General features: G+C 43.3%; 1 protein-coding gene across 1 annotated transcript; it reads right to left on the bottom strand.

Moving 5' to 3' along the window:
- Window positions 1–633: 633 nt before the first annotated feature.
- On the bottom strand, window positions 634–8,728 carry TOR2A (torsin family 2 member A). Its single transcript, XM_069748376.1, has 5 exons — window positions 8,500–8,728; window positions 6,533–6,798; window positions 4,160–4,335; window positions 2,957–3,084; window positions 634–1,136 (listed from the first exon to the last, which is right to left on the bottom strand). Exons 1-5 carry the CDS (start codon window positions 8,726–8,728, stop codon window positions 892–894), a joined length of 1,044 nt encoding a protein of 347 aa, XP_069604477.1. The 3' UTR covers window positions 634–891.
- Between the last annotated feature and the right edge of the window lie 14,193 nt (window positions 8,729–22,921).

Raw genomic sequence — 22,921 nt, 5'->3', positions numbered from 1 at the left:
CTCGTTGCCTAGGAGACTGACCACAGCTGCTGTCCAGCTTGCAACCACTAAAGTTGTCAGGGTTACGAGGTAATAGCATGCTCCAGCGATCCTGGCCAACTTCAAAAACAGCGCTTACAAGCTCAACAGAGAAGAGCTTGTAAGCACTATGTGTTGTCTACCAGCGGTGGTCGGTCTCCAAGACATCGAGCTGTAAACAAAAGTGTGAATATCTCAAGAACGGCTGAAAATGTTAATAAGCGGTAAATTGCAAATTTACTAATATTTACTATTTACTAATATTTTATTTAATATTTCACTAGCCAACAATATCCATCTATGAAGATGGGAGTAACCCAATTTAAATCAGAATGCAACCAAAATTGTAGCATGTAAACCCAACCTGAGACCTGGTTCATACAAGGCAGTTTATGCACTTTTTCTATACACATTTTGCCAGGAATGGCTTCTAACCAAAGGAAAAAAGTAAATACATAGAAAGCCTCTTACTACTTTTAGGATTGAATTCTGATTTCGGTCCGTGACTATAAATCTTATTAAAAAAAAAAAAAAAAAAAGGGTGAAGTCTGAAATGTGAGTTTAAAAGCCTTACACAGAGGTAAAAAAAAAAAAAAAACAAACACGCACACCCACCCGGCAGAAACAGCGCCACTCTTGTCCATAGGCTGTGTCTGGTATTGCAGCTCATGTCCCAGACAATCCCTTTAAGCAGTCCAGTCAATTACATGGGAATCTATGCAGAATTTCTGCACTTGGTGAACCATTGTAACTGGAAGACATAGGTGCCACTTCCAGGATTGGGCACCGTCTAATGAGGTTTCTTCTGTAAAACAAAAGTGTGTGCCCATTTTCTGGTCTGTATCGAACCAGCGCAGATCCGTTTTTTCCTCTTTATAAATAGTAGTCGATCCGGAATGCTACAGTCTTGCAGCCAGTGGACGAGAAAACTCTCTCTTCTTCTGGGAAATAAACCAGACTGTCCGTTACTGAATGTACCAGGTCTTCCTCCGACGCCAGTCCCATCTGCTCCAGCTCGCTGCGCACACAGTGCCGCACGTGGTTGGGACGCAGCGGTAAAAAAGGCACGATGACATCGATGAGATTCTGCTTCATGATCTCAGACTGCCAGAAACCATCTAGGAAAAACATAAGCAGATATACGACCTGCTCAAAAAACACTTCCCCAATGTTCAGTAATTAGCCCCTGTTCACACCACATCCTGAGTCATAGTTACCATATACATTTATGGTAGATGCTGCAAACCAAAAAGCAGTTAAAGAGTATCCGTCATTTTTTCCCCCCACAAAAATCAATAATACATGTGAAATAAAAAACTTGGTACTATCCTACTGCATCAATCTTTCATTCTCAGTTTTTTTTTTTTTTTTTTTTTTAAATCTGTCTTCAGCAAATACAGACTTTCCCCATTACGGAGGTAGGAGCGACCCTGGTTCAGTGGCCAGGTCAGCTTTTATGTGGCCGCAGGATGTGAGGCAAGGGGAGTCAAGGATGCTGGCAGGTAGGAGGTTCCAGCCACTATATGACTTGCATCCTGCATTTTTCACCAGTTTACCCTTCTCCTTGCTCCACTTACTACTGCCAGTCTGAATTAATAGATGGAAATTATCTACAATAGAAAAGAGGAGATCCTACTCCCCTATGTTTTGGTGGCAACAGCATGGAGGACATTAGTACTAAGCAATGTAGCTGGTAATCCAGCTCTCAAGGTTTTTGTGAGTTCCTTTGCCTCTCTCCCCCGCCATAGATTTCCAAGACCATGTAATCAGATCCTTCTATGAGAAGAAAGTCAGAACAGATTTTAGACATTTTTGAGCATGAATATATTTATTTTACTTATATATATATATATATATATATAATCTCCCCAATTTTTTTGGTTTGGCTAGCAAAGCTTGCTGAAATGACAGTGAGCAATAAAGTATAAAAGTCTAATAATAATGTACTAACTATGTAATCTCTTTCTCTCTCAATGGATGCCCAGTAAATCTTTTAGAGTAACTCTACATACAGCAACTAAGAAGAAGAATTTTCTTAAATGCAAAGTGAATGAAGAAAAGAGAAGTCAAATATTTGGTGATCGCCCATCACGATCATTTCTTCTATGTTTTTTTTTTGTTTTTTTGTTTTTTTTACAGTTTTTGAAGGATCTCCGCAGGAGATTGTTCCAAACATCCGGGAGAACTGACCACAGATCTTCTGTGTATGAGGCTTGTATAAATCCTTCTGTCACGTCATGTGATCCCAGACAGGCTGGATGATGTGAGATCAGGGATCTGTGGGGGGGAAATAGGGGCCATCATCACTTCCAGGACTCCTTGTTCTTTATGCTCAGAAATACAGGCAGATACTTATCCATCATGTCTAACCATCAGGGAGGCGTCTGATTTGCTGCAAATTTATTCTGCAGCTGGACAAGGATCCCAAACATCCAGCAAACGTCTTTAATAACCATCCTCAGCGTAAAGAAGAACAAGGAGTCCTGGAAGTGATGATTCAACCCCCCACAGATCCCTGATCTCACATCATCCAGTCTGTCTGGGATCACATGAAGACACAGAAGGATTTACACAAGTGACATCCACAGAAGATCTGTGGTCAGTTCTCCAAGATGTTTGGAATAACCTCCTGCCGAGCTCCTTCAGAATCTGCGAACAAGTGACAAAAGTATCTGGAAGAAGTGATGAAGGAGAGGGAAAGTCAACGAATATTTATGGGATTTAGATTCCTCTTTTTTTCAATCACTTTGCATTTTGTTAATTGATAATAAATTAACACTTCTATTATGAAAGCTTTCGTGATCTGCAGCATTTTTTTTTCCACACCTGCTTAAAACTTTTGCATAGTAATGTAAGCCCCAAGTATTTGATACTTGAAGTCTGCGCATCAAGGAAGGAAGAAAGGAAGAATTGCCCAGGCAGATAACACAGTACTCACGTTCTTGGTCGGCTATCACATCTTTTGTTATAGCCGGTGCCACGTCACTCAGCTGAATCTCCTCTCGGTCCTTTCTCGCTCTCCAGAAATTCAGTGCCACGTTATTAATGGCTTCTCCTCCCGAATTACTGTGCAAAGATTTAATAAATAAATAAATTCCTGCTGGGTGAATCAGTACAATCTACTGTTCCCAGACTGTAGTGTTCATCAATGGGATTACTTACGGAAATTTAAAAAAAAAAAAAAAAAAAATGAAAAAATTACAAATAAATATCTATTTATGTCCTCATCACTACCTACTATAGGTTGGCAAAACACTACCCTGGTCGGGTGTCTACTTCGTTACTCGGTGGCACACTCCCTTAGTTGCACCCGAATGCCGCCATACTAAGCGCCTCTTGCGATCACTAAGCCAAGGCGGCACAGTCATGATGGCGTGTGAGACCTGGTAATCACAAGAGGCACATGTGACGCCAGCATTCCAGTGCCGCCATGGGTGCTTGTTCTGCCCCAGTCAGGGTCCCAAGACCAGGGTAATGCAGGTCATGTTGCTTTTCTCTACCTACCTACTTAGCTCATGATTACTATTAGCAGGGTATTCCTACGTCTGACCAGCTCACCCTTCATCGTGGCATGAGATTGGATATACATATGATGGCCGACACAGGAAGTCCCTTTAATAGAAGTTTTCCCTCACCGACAAAGTTATGAGCTTTGTCTTAAAAAAGGGTTGTCCATACAGGAAAACACCCATATATCAAGCACTTCCAGGAAAATTCGCAAAAGGACTGGCGCCCGGAACCTCCGGAGGCCAAACTAAGCCAAAAGTGCATGCCCATTTGCCCCGTCATTCACAGTAACAGCTTTTCTTTGCAGTAGCTGCTCATGCAACCCGATGGGATTTCAACTTTATGATGTCCATATGAGCAAACAAGGCACAGACTACCTCTTTAACCCCTTCCCAGCAAACACCTGACGTCGGGTGTACCGGCATGTAAGACAAGTGTTGGTTATACAGAAAGCACCTAACGGCAGCGAGTGGAGCTGCCTCCAATTGCTGCTGTGTTACCGCATCATTTAAATGGTGTGAGTGCAATTGGTCTGATATGGCTTAAAAAAAAAAAAAAAAAAAAAAAAAAAAAAAGCAAAATTAAAAGAAAAAAAAAAATTGGACAGTCAGAATTTCACATAGGTGTGCAATACCTTACAAATACAAATATGGCTTTCTTGTAGTTGGAGCCGAAGACGACCCAAGAGGAGCCCAAGAAGGGGGTGATGACATCGATGAGCCCTGGATGCATCTTATCCATCTCCTCGAACAAGAACATGGAGCGGCTGCAGGCGGTGAGGTTACTCTGGATCCACAGCTTCAGGTCCTCCTGCAGGAGCACAGTATGATGAGCCGGACATGTGCATGTTACATGGGGTCTGTCATCATGTCCCCAGATAGCAGTGCGGCCTATGAGCTGTTTATCATCTGCATGTAGCCATCACTGGACTGTGACCTGCCATGTGTCATCTCTTACTGCCGCGATAACTTATCTCACTGCAAACTTATTGCGCACTCGTCACCTTCTCAATTACAGCGCACGTCAAGCTATTCAGCAATGCAAGGGTTAACCGTGATAAAACCGCAATTACTGGATAGCCCGGGACAACAGAAAACTATCAGACTAATGAAAGTGACACAGCTTTATCAACAGAGACAAGTAAAATTAATTACCGTATTTTGTAAATCAGGTTTTGTCTCAAGTGTTTAAAAATTTGAGAGCTTTTTTCCCCCCTATATCATAATGCGCACCAAGTATTAAAAAAAGTATATATATATATATATATATATATATATATATATATATATATATATATATATATATATATATACATATACACATATACATATATATATACATATATATATATATACATATATATATACACATATATATATATATATATATATATATATATATATTAGAAATCTTGTAGTTTTCACACTGACTTTCTATTTCAGAAAATGAACATGTGCATCAGCCACAACAATCCTATCTTTTGCATTTACCGTATATACTCGAGTATAAGCCGACCCGAGTATAAGCCGACCCCCCTAATTTTGCCACAAAAAACTGGGAAAACTTATTGACTCGAGTATAAGCCTAGGGTGGAAATGCAGCATTTACCGGTGAATTTCAAAAATAAAAATAGATCATTATTTCCCCATTGCTGTGCCATATAGTGCTCTGCACCGTTCATATTTCCCCATAGGTGTGAACCATATAGTGCTCTGCACCGTTCATTGTGCCCCCTAGCTGTGCCATATACAGTGCTCTGCACCGTTCATTGTGCCCCCTAGCTGTGCCATATACGGTGCTCTGCACCGTTCACTGTGCCCCATAGCTGTGCCATATACGGTGCTCTGCACCGTTCACTGTGCCCCATAGCTGTGCTGTGCCATATACGGTGCTCTGCACCGTTCACTGTGCCCCATACATAGCTGTGCTGTGCCATATACGGTGCTCTGCACCGTTCACTGTGCCCCATAGCTGTGCTGTGCCATATACGGTGCTCTGCACCGTTCACTGTGCCCCATACATAGCTGTGCTGTGCCATATACGGTGCTCTGCACCGTTCACTGTGCCCCATAGCTGTGCTGTGCCATATACGGTGCTCTGCACCGTTCACTGTGCCCCATAGCTGTGCTGTGCCATATACGGTGCTCTGCACCGTTCACTGTGCCCCATAGATGTTCCACATAAATTTGTGCCGCCGCAATAAAGAAAACAAACACATACTCACCTCCCTTGATTGCAGCTCCCGGCGTCTCGTTCCGGCGCCTCCATCTTCCCGGCGTCTCTGCTCTGACTGATCAGGCAGAGGGCGCCGCGCACACTATATGCGTCATCGCGCCCTCTGCCTGAACAGTCAGAGAGCAGAGACGCCGGGAAGATGGAGGCGCCGGCCGGGAAGATGGATCGGCGCCCGGCGGCTGGAACGAGGACAGGTGAATATGACATACTCACCTAGTCCTGGCGATCCTCGCGCTGTCCCCTCCTGTCTTCGGTGCTGCAGCTTCTTTCTCTATCAGCGGTCACCGGCACCGCTGATTAGAGAAATGAATAAGCGGTCCCACGTGACCGCTGAAGAGAGGAAGAAACTGCAGCGCCGAAGCCCGTGGGACGGCAGGGACAGCGCGAGGATCGCTGGGACTAGGTAAGTATACCCCAGCGCCCTCACCCCCTCACCCGCCGACCCCACCGCTACCGTGACTCGAGTATAAGCCGAGGGGGGCACTTTCAGCCCAAAAATTTGGGCTGAAAATCTCGGCTTATACGGTAAGCATCTAATGAGCGTGTGCAAAGTTCACTGTGGAGGGAGGAGGCGAGCTGTGACATCGCCTGACTGGTGGATCCTGTGTCATCAGCCATGTACACAGGTGTTACCTCTCAGTATAATGCTGCCTCTGATGATAAGAAGCCTGCTGAAAACTCTTCCTGGCATGTAAAGGAATGTGGATTGTGAGCCCCAAAGGGGACAGCGATGATGATGCCTGTAAAGTGCTGGCGATAAATAAACGCTCACCTTGTACTGATTGACATTCTGGGCATGAGGAAAGTGCAGGATCGGAGAGAAGCGATGCACGTACGGACTCCTGTTTCCATCTTTGTACAGGTGTTTTACCAGCAGGGAACTCACAAAGGTTTTGCCGGTTCCGCTCCAGCCGTGGAATGACAGCACGAGGGGCTTACTGGGCTGCTCTGTCCCCACAAAGGCTTTTAGGGCCTTCACCAACTGCTCCCTTGCCAGGTGCTGACCAAAGACATTACGAGCAAGATCACAATCCAAAGCTACAGATAGGAGAAAAAAAAAAGTTTATAGAATTTTACTTACCGTATAGGAAATGGAAATACTACACAGGCAGTAGAGGAAATTAAAGGGTATTCCATCTCAGACATTGGACACAGAATAGGACCCTATAAGAAACATCTCACCCTGCTGGGAACAGACGGGCGTCTTCCTCTATTCACTTCTATGCTAGTTCCAGAATTGCAGAGTTTCTTATCATTTCACCCAACCAGAACTCCTCAGCAGCAGCACACTCACTATCTCGGGGGTATATCTGACACAGAACTTTCCTTTATTCCCTACATCCAATCACTCCTGTCACCTTTACCTTAAAAAACATCTCCACAATCCGACATGTTCTCACCTTTGAAACTGTAAAAACTCTTACTGTCGCTCTTATTCACTCTCGTCTGGACTACTGCAACTCTCTTCCGATCAGTCTCCCTCTAGCCAAACTTTCTCCTCTCCAAACCATCCTGAATGCGGCAGTCAGGGTTGTATTTCTGTCCAGCCGCTTCACCGATTCCTCTACCCTGTGCCAGCCTTTGCACTGGTTACCCACTCGCTACAATACAAACTTCTCTCTCACCCACAAAGCTCTTCACAGTTCTGCACTACCCTACATCTCCTCTCTCATCCTCAGTCTATCCCCTTCCCATACCCTCCGTGCTGTAACTGATCTAAGACTAACATCCTCCATAATCGGAACCTCGCACCTTTGTCTTTAAGACTTGTCTCATGCTGCACCAGGGTTCTGGAATGCACTACCCTCGGCCGATCCGACTATTATTTAGCCCCATGTTTTTAAGCGTGCTTTAAAAACACATCTCTTTAGACAGACCTATTCATCGATCTCCACATCCTCCATGCACCCAATAGCACACGGCAACTACACAGATCCCAGATGATGACCGGATCGTGCAGCTTTATATGAAAACCCTGATTTATTATAATGATGGCTGAACAGGGCATAACAGCACATTCTACCTATTGTGTCCCCCTATTTCCTTATAGATTGTAAGCAGGACCCTCACTCCTCCTGTAACTGTATAATGTGTTACTATATGATGCTTTTATTGTCTGTGCATATCCCTGCTTAATTGTAAAGCTCTGCGGAATAGGTTGGCGCTATAGACATAACAGTACTCTGATACACTGGGCCTTATTTCTTTTCATGTCTCTTTATATAAACTGGTATCTGTCTATAATATTGGGATTCCGCTGTGAACATTCTATTCTACCATCAGATTTACCTGTTCTTACTATTTAGTATTAAGCATTAGATGCCCAGCAGCTTTGATTTAAAGGGGAAGACACAAGATCATTTTTTCTTCAGTAAAAGCTAGATGACAGGTTTTATTATTATTATTAAGCACATCCAACCCACCTTCATAAAAAAAATAATTAAAAAAAAATTATAACATGCAGCTGCGTCACCACAAAAATAAAATCGTAAAGTTACGTGTATTGGAGGAAGGCGGATGCAGAAGTGACAGCGTAGAAATGTGTGATGGGAAGGGATGTATGTGGGGGATCAGCTGAGGGGCAGGGGTCGCACAACACTGCCACATTCACGGTATCCACCTACAATAATGGCGGAGGACCACTACAAGATCAGTCATCCCATATAACAGCTCCTGGGTCTTATTCCACAGCACTGCATGAACAAATGACGTCACAGCCCCCGCCATGACGTCACTCACCCTGGAGATCCGGCCTGAAGCTGCAGTCGCAGGAGTTGTACACCTTGCAGTGGAGGTCCAGCAGCTCCCAGCATCCTCCGGTGCCCAGAATAAGCAGGAGCAGCAGGCTGTAACCGCCCGCCATCCTCAGCTGCCCCGCGGCATGACGGGAGCCACACAACACGTGCACTCCCAGTGCAAAACTTCTGCCTCCTCCAGGAGCCCAGCTTAGTGCTGACGTCACAGTCATGTGACCACACCACCTGACCACACCTCCCAGCTGTTCAGTAATCACAGGAAACGAGTCTGGTGTAAGCGCGCCCTCTGCTGGAGGCTAGGAGAATTGCAACATGCACTCTTGTCGGCAGCTGAAGCAAAACTACAACTCCCAGCATGTCCAAAATCTGGCAGCCTGAAGATGACCAAAGTTAAGGTGACATTTAAGTTTTGACACTTTCTTCTCAAATAACGTTGTTCCATCCCTGCCTTTATACAGAGAGACCTAACACTAGAGAATTCCTGAGAGGATCTTTAATAAGAGGTCAATTACAAAGCTGATGTGTTTTTTTCCAGTCACTTTGCAATTTTAATAAGAACTTGAGTCAATGAGACAACAACCCCTTCAGTGATGGCACCCAGAAATGTCACAGAAAAAAAATTACCGCACACTCAATACTGGTATGATGCAAAAAAAGGTATATGCCAATTTTATTCAAGGAAACAAAAAAATAATAGTTGCCACATTGGTAAAGGTAGACAATGAACCCGACGTTTCGACCCTCCCGGGTCTTATTCATGAGGTTACTGGAAAAGCAAAGAAACCGTATAAATAACTGTTTGTCATATATAAACATATTAAGAAAAGATGGCAAAATTACACACATATAAAAATCATATAAACTAAAACACCAACAGAAAAAAAGGGAGAAGAGAGAAAACAAGTAATGTCATTATGTACAAAGCAACTCAAAATACGATGGTCATACAAGTAGGAACGGCGAAACATTATTGCCATATAGAACGAAAATCATGATACTGAACTATACAAAGTTTCCCTCTAGTCCTGTGATAAACATGCATATAGGTGGCAGTAGTAGGGGATGAACAAGCGATCCCTTTAGAGCATAACCTGTCACAGTGACAAGATTGCAATGTTACTCAATATATACCGAGACAAAACACTGTTTTGCTATGACCTGTATATAAGCAAGGCTTTTTTGGTTGGGTTTTCTGTGATAATCCTGGACTAGTGTGGGCACCCCTAATGGGACCTTTGTGCAGCACCCTACCACCTCAGGACCATTAGCTGTATCCAGGCCCCAGTATAACCCATTTATTACCTTTATCCTTGGGGACGTCATTTCATCCACCTGATCATACTACTATGCCCGTTATCATAACCCTGTTCTGTCTCACATACTATTCAACCTGGGATACACGTGTCTGGTACCCATTCTCTACTAGGAGGATTTTTTGTTGCATACTTTGTCTCGGTATATATTGAGTAACATTGCAATCTTGTCACTGTAACAGGATATCCTCTAAACTAAAGGGATTGCTTGTTCATCCCCTACTACTGCCACCTATATGCATGTTTATCACAGGACTAGAGGTAAACTTTGTATAGTTCAGTATCATGATTTTCGTTCTATATGGCAATAATGTTTCGCCGTTCCTACTTGTATGACCATCGTATTTTGAGTTGCTTTGTACATAATGACTTTACTTGTTTTCTCTCTTCTCCCTTTTTTTCTGTTGGTGTTTTAGTTTATATGATTTTTATATGTGTGTAATTTTGCCATCTTTTCTTAATATGTTTATATATGACAAACAGTTATTTATACGGTTTCTTTGCTTTTCCAGTAACCCCATGAATAAGACCCAGGAGGGTCAAAACGTCGGGTTCATTGTCCACCTTTGGGTTCATTGTCTACCTTTACGAATGTGGCAACTATTATTTTTTTGTTTCCTTGAATAAAATTGGCATATACCTTTTTTTGCATCATACCAGTATTGAGTGTGCGGTAATTTTTTTTTTCTGTGATTGACCTGACCACATGGTCAGTTTACCAGCACCTCATTGTCCCTGACCTGAGTGCACACCATTTTCCCTATCTAGGCACCAAGAAATGTGTCTGTGCCCAGCTCCTGGTGATACAAATGGCCGCTGGGCTTCCTCTTCACCATGTACGAAATTTTCAAGAGATAAATCAAGAGGAACTAGGTGCTGTAATGGGAAGAAAGCAGCGAACGCGGGAATACAGCAATGGCCGAGTTCACATTGGTGACCGTGTGCTCAACGTGCAAAACACTTAGAGGGGGTCTTCAGAAATAGGAAACAAAATACACAGAGAAATTGTCATTATCAATACATTCTCATATAACTTTAATTAGCAAATCACATTAGTGTTCAAAGGGAGGTAATCACAACAGTACAATGAAATGGTGGCCATCTTGTTACAGAACCCAGTCCTAGATTAATAGCAGCGGTCCCTGTGAGCAGGAGAGGCTCCGCCGCCATGACCTGGAGACAGACAACACTATGGGGTATACAGTTGTGTGAAAAAGTGTTCCCCCTCCCTCATTTCCTTTTCTTTTGCATGTTTGTCACATTTAAAAAGAATCTTTCACCCCCCAGACGTATATGACCTATTAATATGGGCATACAGGTGATAGAAATGTTACACTAGTCCTACCTGTATGCCTCATATTAATGGTATTGTTGCTGAGAAATGTTATATTCTTTATGTTCATGATTTCTTCCAGGCTCCGGGGCATGCGGTGCCTGGAAAAAAATCCTGTCTCCATTGTACCCCTGTACTTCCTCAGAAATACATACAGTGGGTATGGAAAGTATTCAGACCCCTTTAAATTTTTCGCTCTTTGTTTCATTGCAGCCATTTGTTAAATTCAAAAAAGTTCATTTTTCTCTCATTAATGTACACTCTGCTCCCCATCTTGACTGAAAAAAACAGAAATGTAGTAATTTTTGCAAATTTATTAAAAAAGAAAAACTGAAATATCACATGGTCATAAGTATTCAGACCCTTTGCTCAGTGTTGAGTAGAAGCACTCTTTTGAGCTAGTACAGCCATGAGTCTTCTTGGGAATGACGCAACAAGTTTTTCACACCTGGATTTTGGGAACCTCTGCCATTCTTCCTTGCAGATCCTCTCCAGTTCCGTCAGGTTGGATGGTGAACGTTGGTGGACAGCCATTTTCAGGTCTCTCCAGAGATGCTCAATTGGGTTTAGGTCAGGGCTCTGGCTGGGCCAGTCAAGAATGGTCACAGAGTTGTTCTGAAGCCGCTCCTTTGTTATTTTAGCTGTGTGCTTAGGGTCATTGTCTTGTTGGAAGGTGAACCTTCGGCCAAGTCTGAGGTCCAGAGCACTGTGGAAGAGGTTTTCATCCAGGATATCTCTGTACTTGGCCGCATTTATGTTTCCGTTCATGATAACCAGTCGTCCTGTCCCTGCAGCTGAAAAACACTCCCATAGCATGATGCTGCCACCACCATGTTTCACTGATGGGATTGTATTGGGCAGATGATGAGCAGTGCCTGCTTTTCTCCACACATACCGCTTAAAATTATCACCAAAAAGGTCTATCTTCGTCTCATCAGACCAGAGATGTTATTTCTCATATTCTGGGAGTCCTTCATGTGTTTTTTAGCAAACTTTATGCAGGCTTTCATATGTCTTGCACTGAGGAGAATAATAATAGAAAAAACTTGGCACTCAGTAGTGAGGAAAATTATTTTGTTTCTTTTTATTATTAATGCATCCAGACAAAATTAACGAATTAACGAATAAACATTTTCGGTCCGGCAAAGGACCTTCATCAGACAATTCTGTAGTGTGAACTGGATGTAGAAGCAATCTAAGAAGGAGCATCCACAGATTATATAGATTATATAACAGCCTGCTGCAATAGGTATGATCTGAGATATGGAACACCAATCACACAGGGAGGATAAAGCGCCGGGGCATGTGGCAACATCAGTTGCAGAGGCAATGCGCTGTGTTCGGATCAGTGAGGAGGAAGCGTGGCAACATGCCATGAGCGTCCCTCCTGCTGCATGGCACGTTGCCACACTTCCAGGGCCGGCTCAAGGTTTTTGAGGGCCCCGGACGAAAGAGTCTTAGTGGGCCCCCCTCTTTAACACATACCACGATTCATGATGCACAGATACAGCAGAGAAATATAGCACAGCCACGTAGTTTATAACACAGCCCACGTAGCGTATAACACAGCCCATGTAGCATATAACATAGCCCACGTAGTATATAACACAGCCCACGTAGTATATAACACAGCCACGTAGTATATAGCACAGCCACGTAGTACTGTATATAGCACAGCCCATGTAGTAAATAGCACAGAGACGTAGTATGTTGCCACGCAATGTAGGATATTGCCCAGCCACGTAGTATATAGCACAGACACGTAGTATATTGCCCTGCTACATAGTATATTGCCCAGCCATGTAGTATATTGCCCAGCCACGTAGTATATTGCCCAGCCACGTAGTATATAGCACAGACACGTAGTATATAGCACAGCCATGTAGTATATTGCACAGCCACGTAATATATTGCACAGCCACGTAGTATATTGCACAGCCAGGTAATATATTGCACAGCCACGTAGTATATAGCACAGCTACATAGTATATAGCACAGAGACGTAGTATATAACACTGCCCATGCAGTATATAACCCAGACCACGTAGTATAGAGCACAGCAATGTAGTATATTGCCCAGCCGCGTAATATATACCACAGCCATGTTGTATATAGCACAGCCTACATAGTATATAGCACAGAGATGTAGTATATAACACAGCCCACGCAGTATCTAACACAGCCCACGTAGTATATAGCAATGTGGGCTCCATATCCCTGTTAAAAAAAGAATTAAAATAAAAAATAGCTATATACTCACCTTCCGTCAGCCCCCGGATCCAGCCCAGGCGTTTACCGATGCTCCTCGCGATGCTCCGGTCCCAAGAGTGCATTGCGGTCTCGAGAGATGATTTTTTTAATTACAATATACTACATAGCTGTGCTATATACTATGTGGCTGTGCTATATACTACGTGGCTGTGTTATATACTACGTGGGCTGTGTTATATACTGCGCGGGCTGTGCTATATACTATGTGGCTGTGCAATTATACTACGTAGCTGTGCAATATACTATGTGGCTGTGCAATATACTACGTGGCTGTGTTCTATACGTAGCTGTGCCATATACTATGTGGCCTGTTGTGAATTCTGCTTTTGGGCTCCCTCCGGTGGTTGTAGATGGTAATGCAGTTGTCTCTGGGCTGCAATCTTGGACAGGTGTATCCGCTAATTGCAATTCTGACTGGGCTATTTAGCTTTGCAGGACTCTTTAGTCCTGGCCAGTTGTCAATGTTTCTTTGGAAGTGTTGGATCTCTGCCTGGCCTCTCCTGCTTATCTGCCATTTCAGCAAAGATAAGTATTTGTTTCTTTTTCTGAAGTACACATGCTGTGTGCTTATTTTCAGTGCTGATCTTTTGTTTCTATTTAAAAAATACGTTAAACCGCACCCTATACCCATACGGCCTCCACAGGCCTAGTGGCGCACGTCACTGCCAGGGGGTCAACCCAGCTACAAAGTCCAATCCATATAAAAAAAGAAGACAGCGCCACAGCGGTCAGTGAAAAATAACTTACAGATTTAATCTGCCATCTGCGGCGACGTTTCGGTACAATGACTTGTGCTTGATAAAGGTCATTGTACCGAAACGTCGCCGCAGATGGCAGATTAAATCTGTAAGTTATTTTTCACTGACCGCTGTGGCACTGTCTTCTTTTTTGATATGGATCATCTTCACCATGTCAACCTATTATGGCATCATTGTCACCATGGCAACCCATTAAGACATCATCGTCGTCATGGCAACCATTATGACATCATTGTCACCATGGCAACCATTATGACATAATCATCGCCCATCATTGCCATGTAAACCATTATGACATAATCGTCACCATGGCAGCCATTATGACATCATCATTGCCATGGCAACCTATTATGACATAATCGTCGCCATGGCAACCATTATGATATAATTATCACCATGGCAACCTACTATGACATCACTGTTGCAATGGCAACCATTAAGACTTCATCTTCATCATGTCAACCTATTATGGCATCATTGTCACCATGGAAACCCATTAAGACATCATCGTCACCATGGCAACCATAATGACATCATCATCGCCCATCATTGCCATGTAAACCATTATGACATAATCATCACCATGGCAACCATTATGACATCATCATTGCCATGGCAACCTATTATGACATCATCGTCACCATGGCAACCATTATGATATCATCTTTGCCATGGCAACCACTATGACATAATATCACCATGTCAACCTATTATGACATCATTGTTGCCATGGCAACATATTATGACATCATCGCCATGGCAACCATTATATCATCATTGTCACCATGGCAACCATTATGACATCATCATCAACATGGCAACCGATTATGACATCATTGTAGCCATGTCCACCCATTATGACATCATTGTAGCCATGTCAACCTATTATGGCATCATTGTGGCCATGGCAACCCATTAAGACATCATCATTGCCATGGCAACCATTATGACATCATCATCGCCATGGCAACCATTATGACATCATCACCCATCATTGCCATGTAAACCGTTATGACATAATCATCACCATGGCAACCATTATGACATCATCATCGCCATGGCAACCATTATTACAGTTTTGTTGCCATGGCAACCATTGTGATATCATCCTCACCCATCATTGCCATGTAAACCATTGTGACATAATCGTCACCATGGCAACCATTATGACATTGTCATCACCATGGCAACCATGTGTGTGTTACAGGTGTTGTACACTATTGTACTAATATTTTGTATCAAGGCTATTTAATAAATTTATATATTGATAACATGTGTACCTTCTATTTGTCCTCGTTTGGTATAGATAGTTAGAGTTGAAGGGATCACTTTGTGATCATATGTTGGGCCTTTCGCTAGGAGATATTATGACATAATTGTCACCATGGCAACTATTATGACATAATTGTCGCCATGGCAACCTATTATGATATCATCGCCATGGCAACCATTGTATAATCATTGTCACCATGGTAACCATTATGACATCATCAACATGGCAACCTATTATGACATCACTGTAGCCATGTCAACCCATTATGATATTATCTTTGCCATGTCAACCTATTATGGCATCATTGTCATCATGGCAACCCATTAGGACATCATCGTCGCCATGGCAACCATTATGACATCATCATCCCCATCATCGTCATGTAAACCATTATGACATAATAGTCACCATGGCAACCATTATGACATTATCGTCGGCGTGGCAACTATTATGACATCATCTTCACCATGTAAAGCTATTATGGCATCATTGTCGCCATGGTAAACCATTATGACATCGCCGTCGCCATGACAACCATTATGACATTATCGTCACCATGACAACTTATTATGACATCATCATCAACATGGCAACCTATTATGACATCATTGTAGCTATGTTAACCCATTATGACATCATCTTCGCCATGTCAACCTATTATGACATCATTGTTGCTGTTAGCATCGCTGCTCCCACTCACCTCCGTCGCTCCACCTCTGGGTCCCGGAGCACTCGTCCTGCTTCTTCAGCAGCTGCTCTCCCTGCTCGTTCCTGCCGCTCAGCTCCAGGGTCCCGGCACGCTGTCCTCTGTGCTTCTGCAGCGGCGCCTGCTCTTCCTGCTTCCGGGTCCTGGCGCGCTCGTCTCCACAGTGCTCCTTCCCTGCTTCCTGCCTCTGGCTCTGCTGGTGGGATCCGTCTTCTGCGCAGGCGTCCTGGCTTCTCTAGAGGGCGCACGCGCTACAATCCCTCTGCTATCGGATACCTGGATCCGGTGATCTCCTACAGCCAATCCGGGTGAGGTATTTGGTATATCTGGCCATCTCCCCCGCTTGGAGACGCCTGATCGTCATTTGCTTTCTGCTTGTGTCTCTGGCCTCTCAGTTCTCCGTGTCTGGCATCCTCGTGCTTTTCACTTCGTCCAGCGCTATCCTGTGTCCATGCTCTCCTCTGACTCAGTTTAGCTTTTTCTACCATCCGTTTCCCTAAATCCGCTCTCTCTCTCTGCAGATCCACTTTCGTCCCAGCTCCTCTGTATTCCGTGTACGCGTGTACTTTCCGTAGCAGTTGTTCCGGTCGTCCTGGTTCCAGTATTGCCATCCCCAGTACTTTCTTGGTTTTTGTCTCATTCCCTTCCATCCTCCTTCCTTCTGAGCCATCCCTCTTGGTATTAGCTACTGTGGTCTGGTAACCTCTGAGCCTGCTCATGACGGTCCCTGTATAGGGGTCGGTCTCACTAGGTCAGCTCGCCCAGGGGTAGGTCTTTTCCACGGTCCAGAGGGTGTACTCTAGCTCCACCTCCTTGGTAGCGTCACAGTCGCCATGGGAACCTATTATTATGACATCATCATTGTCATGGCAACCATTATATCATAAATGTCACCATGGCAACAATTATGACATCATCATCAACATTGCAACCTATTATGACATCATTGTTGCCATGTCAACCCATTATGACATCATCTTCACCATGTCAACCTATTATGGCATCATTGTCACCATGGCAACGCATTAAGACATCATCATCGCCATGGCAACCATTATGATATCATCATCACCATGTAAACCTATTATGGCATCATTGTCGCCTTGGCAAACCATTATGACATCATTGTCACCATGACAACCATTATGGCATTATCTTTGCCAACCTAATATGACATCATTATTGCCTTAGCAACATATTATGACATCATCGCCATGGCAACCATTATATCATCATTGTCACCATGGCAACTATTATGACATCATCAACATGGTAACCTATTATGACATCATTGTAGCCATGTCCGCCCATTATGATATCATTTTCGCCATGTCAACCTATTATGGCATCATTGTCGCTATGGCAACCCATTAAGACATCATCATCGCCATGGCAACCATTATGACATCATCGTCACCATGGCAATGATTATGACATCATCATCGCCCATCATTGCCATGTAAACCATTGTGACATAATCGTCACCATGGCAACCATTATGACATCATCATTGCCATGGCAAGCTATTATGACATCATTGTAGCCATGTCAATCCATTATGACATCATCTTCGCCAGGTCAACCTATTATGGCATCATTGTCGCCATGGCAACCCATTAGCACATCATCGTCGCCATGACAACCAATATGACATATGAGATCTTCATCGCCGTGGCAACCATTATGACATGATCATCGCCCATCATCACCATGTTAACCATTATGACATAATTGTCACCATGGCAACTATTATGACATCATCTACGCCATGTAGACATATTATGGCTTAATTGTCGTCATGGCAAACTGTTATGACATCGTCCTTCTCATGGCAACCATTTTTGACATAATTGTCACCATGACATCTATTATGACAACATTGTAGCCATGTCAACCCATTATGACATCATCATCACCATGTCAACCTATTATGGCATCATTGTCACCATGGCAATCCATTAAGACATTATCTTCGTCATGGCAACCATTATGACATCATCGTTACCATGGGAACCATTATGACATCATCATTGCCATAGCAACCTTTTATGAGATGATCGTCACCATGGCAACCATTATGATAGCATCTTTGTCATGGCAACCTATTATGACATCTTTGTTGCCATGGCAACATATTATTACATCATCACCATGGCAACCATAATACCATCATTGTCACCATGGCAACCATTATGACATCATCATCAACATGGCAACCTATTATGGCATCATTGTCGCCATGGCAACCCATTAACACATCACCCGTAGAAGCGCCTGTGCGTGAAACGGCCGTCATCCTCCCCTGTCACTCCCCCGCTCCCTCGTATACTCCTGCCGATGCCGTATCATGTTTGTGAAGGCTTAAGTGCTAAATAAAGGACATTTTTAGCTGAAGACAGATGGTGAGTGCCGCATTTCTTTTTTATACCTGCTCACTTTGATTGCCATGTAAACCATTATGACATAATCGTCACCATGGCAACCATTATGACATCATCATTGCCATGGCAACCTTTTATGACATGATTGCCACCATGGCAACCATTATGATAGAATCTTTGCCATGGCAACCACTATGACATAATCATCACCATGGCAACCTATTATGACATCACTGTTGCAATGGCAACCATTATGGCATCATCTTCGCCATGTCAACCTATTATGGCATCATTGTCGCCATGGCAACCCATTAAGACATCATCATCACCATGGCAACCATTATGACATCATCATCTCCCATCATTGCCATGTAAACCATTATGACATAATCGTCACCATGGCAACCATTATGACATCATAATTGCCATGGCAACCTATTATGACATCATCGTCACCATGACAACCATTATGATATCATCTTTGCCATGGCAACCTATTATGACATCTTTGTTGCCATGGCAACATATTATGACATCATCACCATGGCAACCATTATACCATCATTGTCACCATGGCAACCATTATGACATCATCATCAACATGGCAACCTATTATGGCATCATTGTCGCCATGGCAACCCATTAACACATCATCGTTGCCATTGCAACCATTATGACATAATCATCGCCATGGCAGCCATTATGACATCATCGCCCATCATGTTATGTAAACCATTATGACATAATCGTCACCATCGTAACCATTATGACATAATCGTCGCCATGGCAACTATTATGACATCATCTTCACCATGTAAAGCTATTATGGCATCATTGTCACCATGGCAAACCATTATGACATCATCGTCGCCATGGCAACCATTATGACATCATCATCTCCCATCATTGCCATGTAAACCATTATGACATAATCGTCACCATGGCAACCATTATGACATCATAATTGCCATGGCAACCTATTATGACATCATCGTCACCATGACAACCATTATGATATCATCTTTGCCATGGCAACCTATTATGACATCTTTGTTGCCATGGCAACATATTATGACATCATCACCATGGCAACCATTATACCATCATTGTCACCATGGCAACCATTATGACATCATCATCAACATGGCAACCTATTATGGCATCATTGTCGCCATGGCAACCCATTAACACATCATTGTTGCCATTGCAACCATTATGACATAATCATCGCCATGGCAGCCATTATGACATCATCGCCCATCATGTTATGTAAACCATTATGACATAATCGTCACCATGGTAACCATTATGACATAATCGTCGCCATGGCAACTATTATGACATCATCTTCACCATGTAAAGCTATTATGGCATCATTGTCACCATGGCAAACCATTATGACATTGTCGTCGCCATGGCAGCCATTATGACATCATCGGCACCATGACAACTTATGACATCATCGTCGCCATGGCAAACATTATGACATCATCTTCACCATGGCAACGGGCATGTTATAATTTTATAGAATATAGAGAATCAATTACATGGTGAAAGTACAATATATAGTTGATCTTATGAGTCTTTAATGATGAATAATTATTCCTATAAAATAGAAATTTATGGTTGTACAAACATCACTGGACTTAGCTGATTTAATTGTCCCTTTGAGCCGTGTTAGATTTAATAGATGACTGGTGCTCCTGTTGGGTAACCGACCTGTCAATCTTGGCAGGATGTATAGATAAGTTCCGAGGGCGGCCGATCCCGCCCTTAGAAAAATCTGATTCCCCCGGCGAAACGCGTGTCACGGGCGTTTTACCAAGTTGCTACGACCTCAGTACATCACAGGCACTAATACTTGTAACGCATCTTCCCCCATCCCTGCATGATCTTGGCAGGAGACGCGGGTACTGACCGCCTAGGTAGTGCCGCCAGCTGTTCCGATCGGACTCTGGATATGTCTCTTGGGATTTCACGTGACAGAACAGCGCGTTCTCTCCCACCGGAGTCTGTATAAAATGGGCGGCGAGGCTCAATGCCGCGATAGCTCCGAGCAGCACAATTCATTGCAGAGCCGGAGTGTTGTGAATTCTGTGGCAGAGCTCCCTCCTGTGGTCACAAGTGGTACTTCGGCTGATTCTCTCTATGAGCTTCCGTTGGTGGAGGAGAGTGGTACTGCGGCTTCTGAGTTTCCTTCCTCAGGTGATGTGGTGAAGTCGTTAGGTGCTGCTCTATTTAACTCCACCTAGTGCTTTGATCCTGGCCTCCAGTCAATGTTCTAGTATAGGACTTGCTTCCTCCTGGATCGTTCCTGTGGCCTGCTGCTCTGCATAGCTAAGTCCCGCTTTTGTTATTTTTGTTTGCTGTTTTTTCTGTCCAGCTTGCTTGTTTGGTTTTTTCTTGCTTGCTGGTAGCTCTGGGACGCAGAGGGTGTACCTTCGTGCCGTTAGTCGGTACGGAGGGTCTTTTTGCCCCCTTTGCGTGGTTATTTGTAGGGTTTTGTGTTGACCGCAAAGTTACCTTTCCTATCCTCGCTCTGTTCAGAAAGTCGGGCCTCACTTTGCTAAATCTATTTCATCTCTACGTTTGTCTTTTCATCTTATCTCACAGTCATTATATGTGGGGGCTGCCTTTTCCTTTGGGGTATTTCTCTGAGGCAAGGTAGGCTTATTTTCTATCTTCAGGCTAGCTAGTTTCTCAGGCTGTGCCGAGTTGCATAGGGAGCGTTAGGCGCAATCCACGGCTGCTTCTAGTGTGGTTGGAGAGGATTAGGGATTGCGGTCAGCAGAGTTCCCACGTCTCAGAGCTCTGTCTATGTTTTTGGGTTACTGTCAGGTCACTGTATGTGCTCTGACTTCTATGTCCATTGTGGTACTGAATTACCTTATCATAACACCGGAGTACCTAATAGGCAGTGATCAGCCTGGAGCAGTGCGATCTCTGCAGAATCTGGTGCCGATGATCCCCGTAGTCGATAATGGACAGATTCGGACCGGGGATCACTGGCACTACTCATATTTATTGTGTCCCTATTAGTAACAATATCTTTGACACAATCCATTTCAGATCAGCCTATGCTATACTCAAAATGTACAGTATGTGGTTTCTGCACAGGGTTTATACAAGTAATAGGGCGGTTGCAATTATATAGATTTACATTTAAGGGGGTTTACAACGTGAATTGATTTATATAATAGGTGTATTACACCATTATTTATTTATGATACTGAGTGCCTTAATCAGATTGGAGAAATATAACGTGGCACAGCTGTGTCGGTGCACAAATAGGTCCCCAAACCAGTAGATATATATAATGAAATTTTGGCACTCAGCTCATGTAGATCCGTTGCAAAAAAGAAATTTTATTGCAGTCCAATGCCAAAATGTAATTACCGTATATATTAATGAAATTGGAGTCCAGCACTAAATTCAAAAGGGTCAGTGGCAGGGAATCCATCTCCTTTATTTGATTCTGAGGTCTAATCAATATGGATCTAGTGGATTACAGTGGTGAATATACAGTATTATAATCAATCACACACTGTGACCCTATATACAACTATGATATATGAACGATTATTTTAAATCACAATATATTAATTTGATTTAAGGATTTATAGTAAAGTTTAGTTTCATTCACATTTCCATGTTCCCTTTCCTCCTTATCTTTTCAGTATAATTTGGTGGTGCCCACCTTGTGAATTTGTCTTATGAGTTTGGACTCTCAGGTTTTCATATTCTACCTCTGTGACCCCGAGATAATATATACCACATAATGTCACTTATCTCCAGGTAACAGCAGTAGAACATAGTAGGAAATCCAGAATTCCTCTTACATTGACAGAACCTAACTATACAAAAATTCTTTCCCCCCCATATAAGATAACTGTTATCTATCACAATTAAAACAAAATATCACCCAAATCCTGGAATATACAAATACTAGATTGTGGCCCGATTCTAACGCATCGGGTATTCTAGAACAGGGGTCCCCAACTCCAGTCCTCAAGGCCCACCAACATGTCATGTTTTCAGGATTTCCTTAGTCTTGCCCAGGTAATAATTGCATCACCTGTGCAATGCAAAGGAAATCCTGAAAACATGACCTGTTGGTGGGCCTTGAGGACTGGAGTTGGGGACCCCTGTTCTAGAATATGCATGTCCCCGTAGTATATGGACAATGATGATTCCAGAATTCGCGGCACACTGTGCCCGTCGCTGATTGGTCGAGGCAACCTTTATGACATCATCGTCGCCATGGCAACCATTATGACATCTACGTCGATACTGTGCCCGTCGCTGAATCAGAAACGTGAGATGTCTACGTCCTTTATGACATCATCGTCGCTGTGCCCGTTGCTGATTGG

This window comes from Ranitomeya imitator, chromosome 2 (genome assembly GCF_032444005.1).
Source record: "Ranitomeya imitator isolate aRanImi1 chromosome 2, aRanImi1.pri, whole genome shotgun sequence".
NCBI classification, from domain to species: Eukaryota; Metazoa; Chordata; class Amphibia; order Anura; family Dendrobatidae; genus Ranitomeya; species Ranitomeya imitator.
This window is presented reverse-complemented; position numbering and strand designations above follow the sequence as displayed.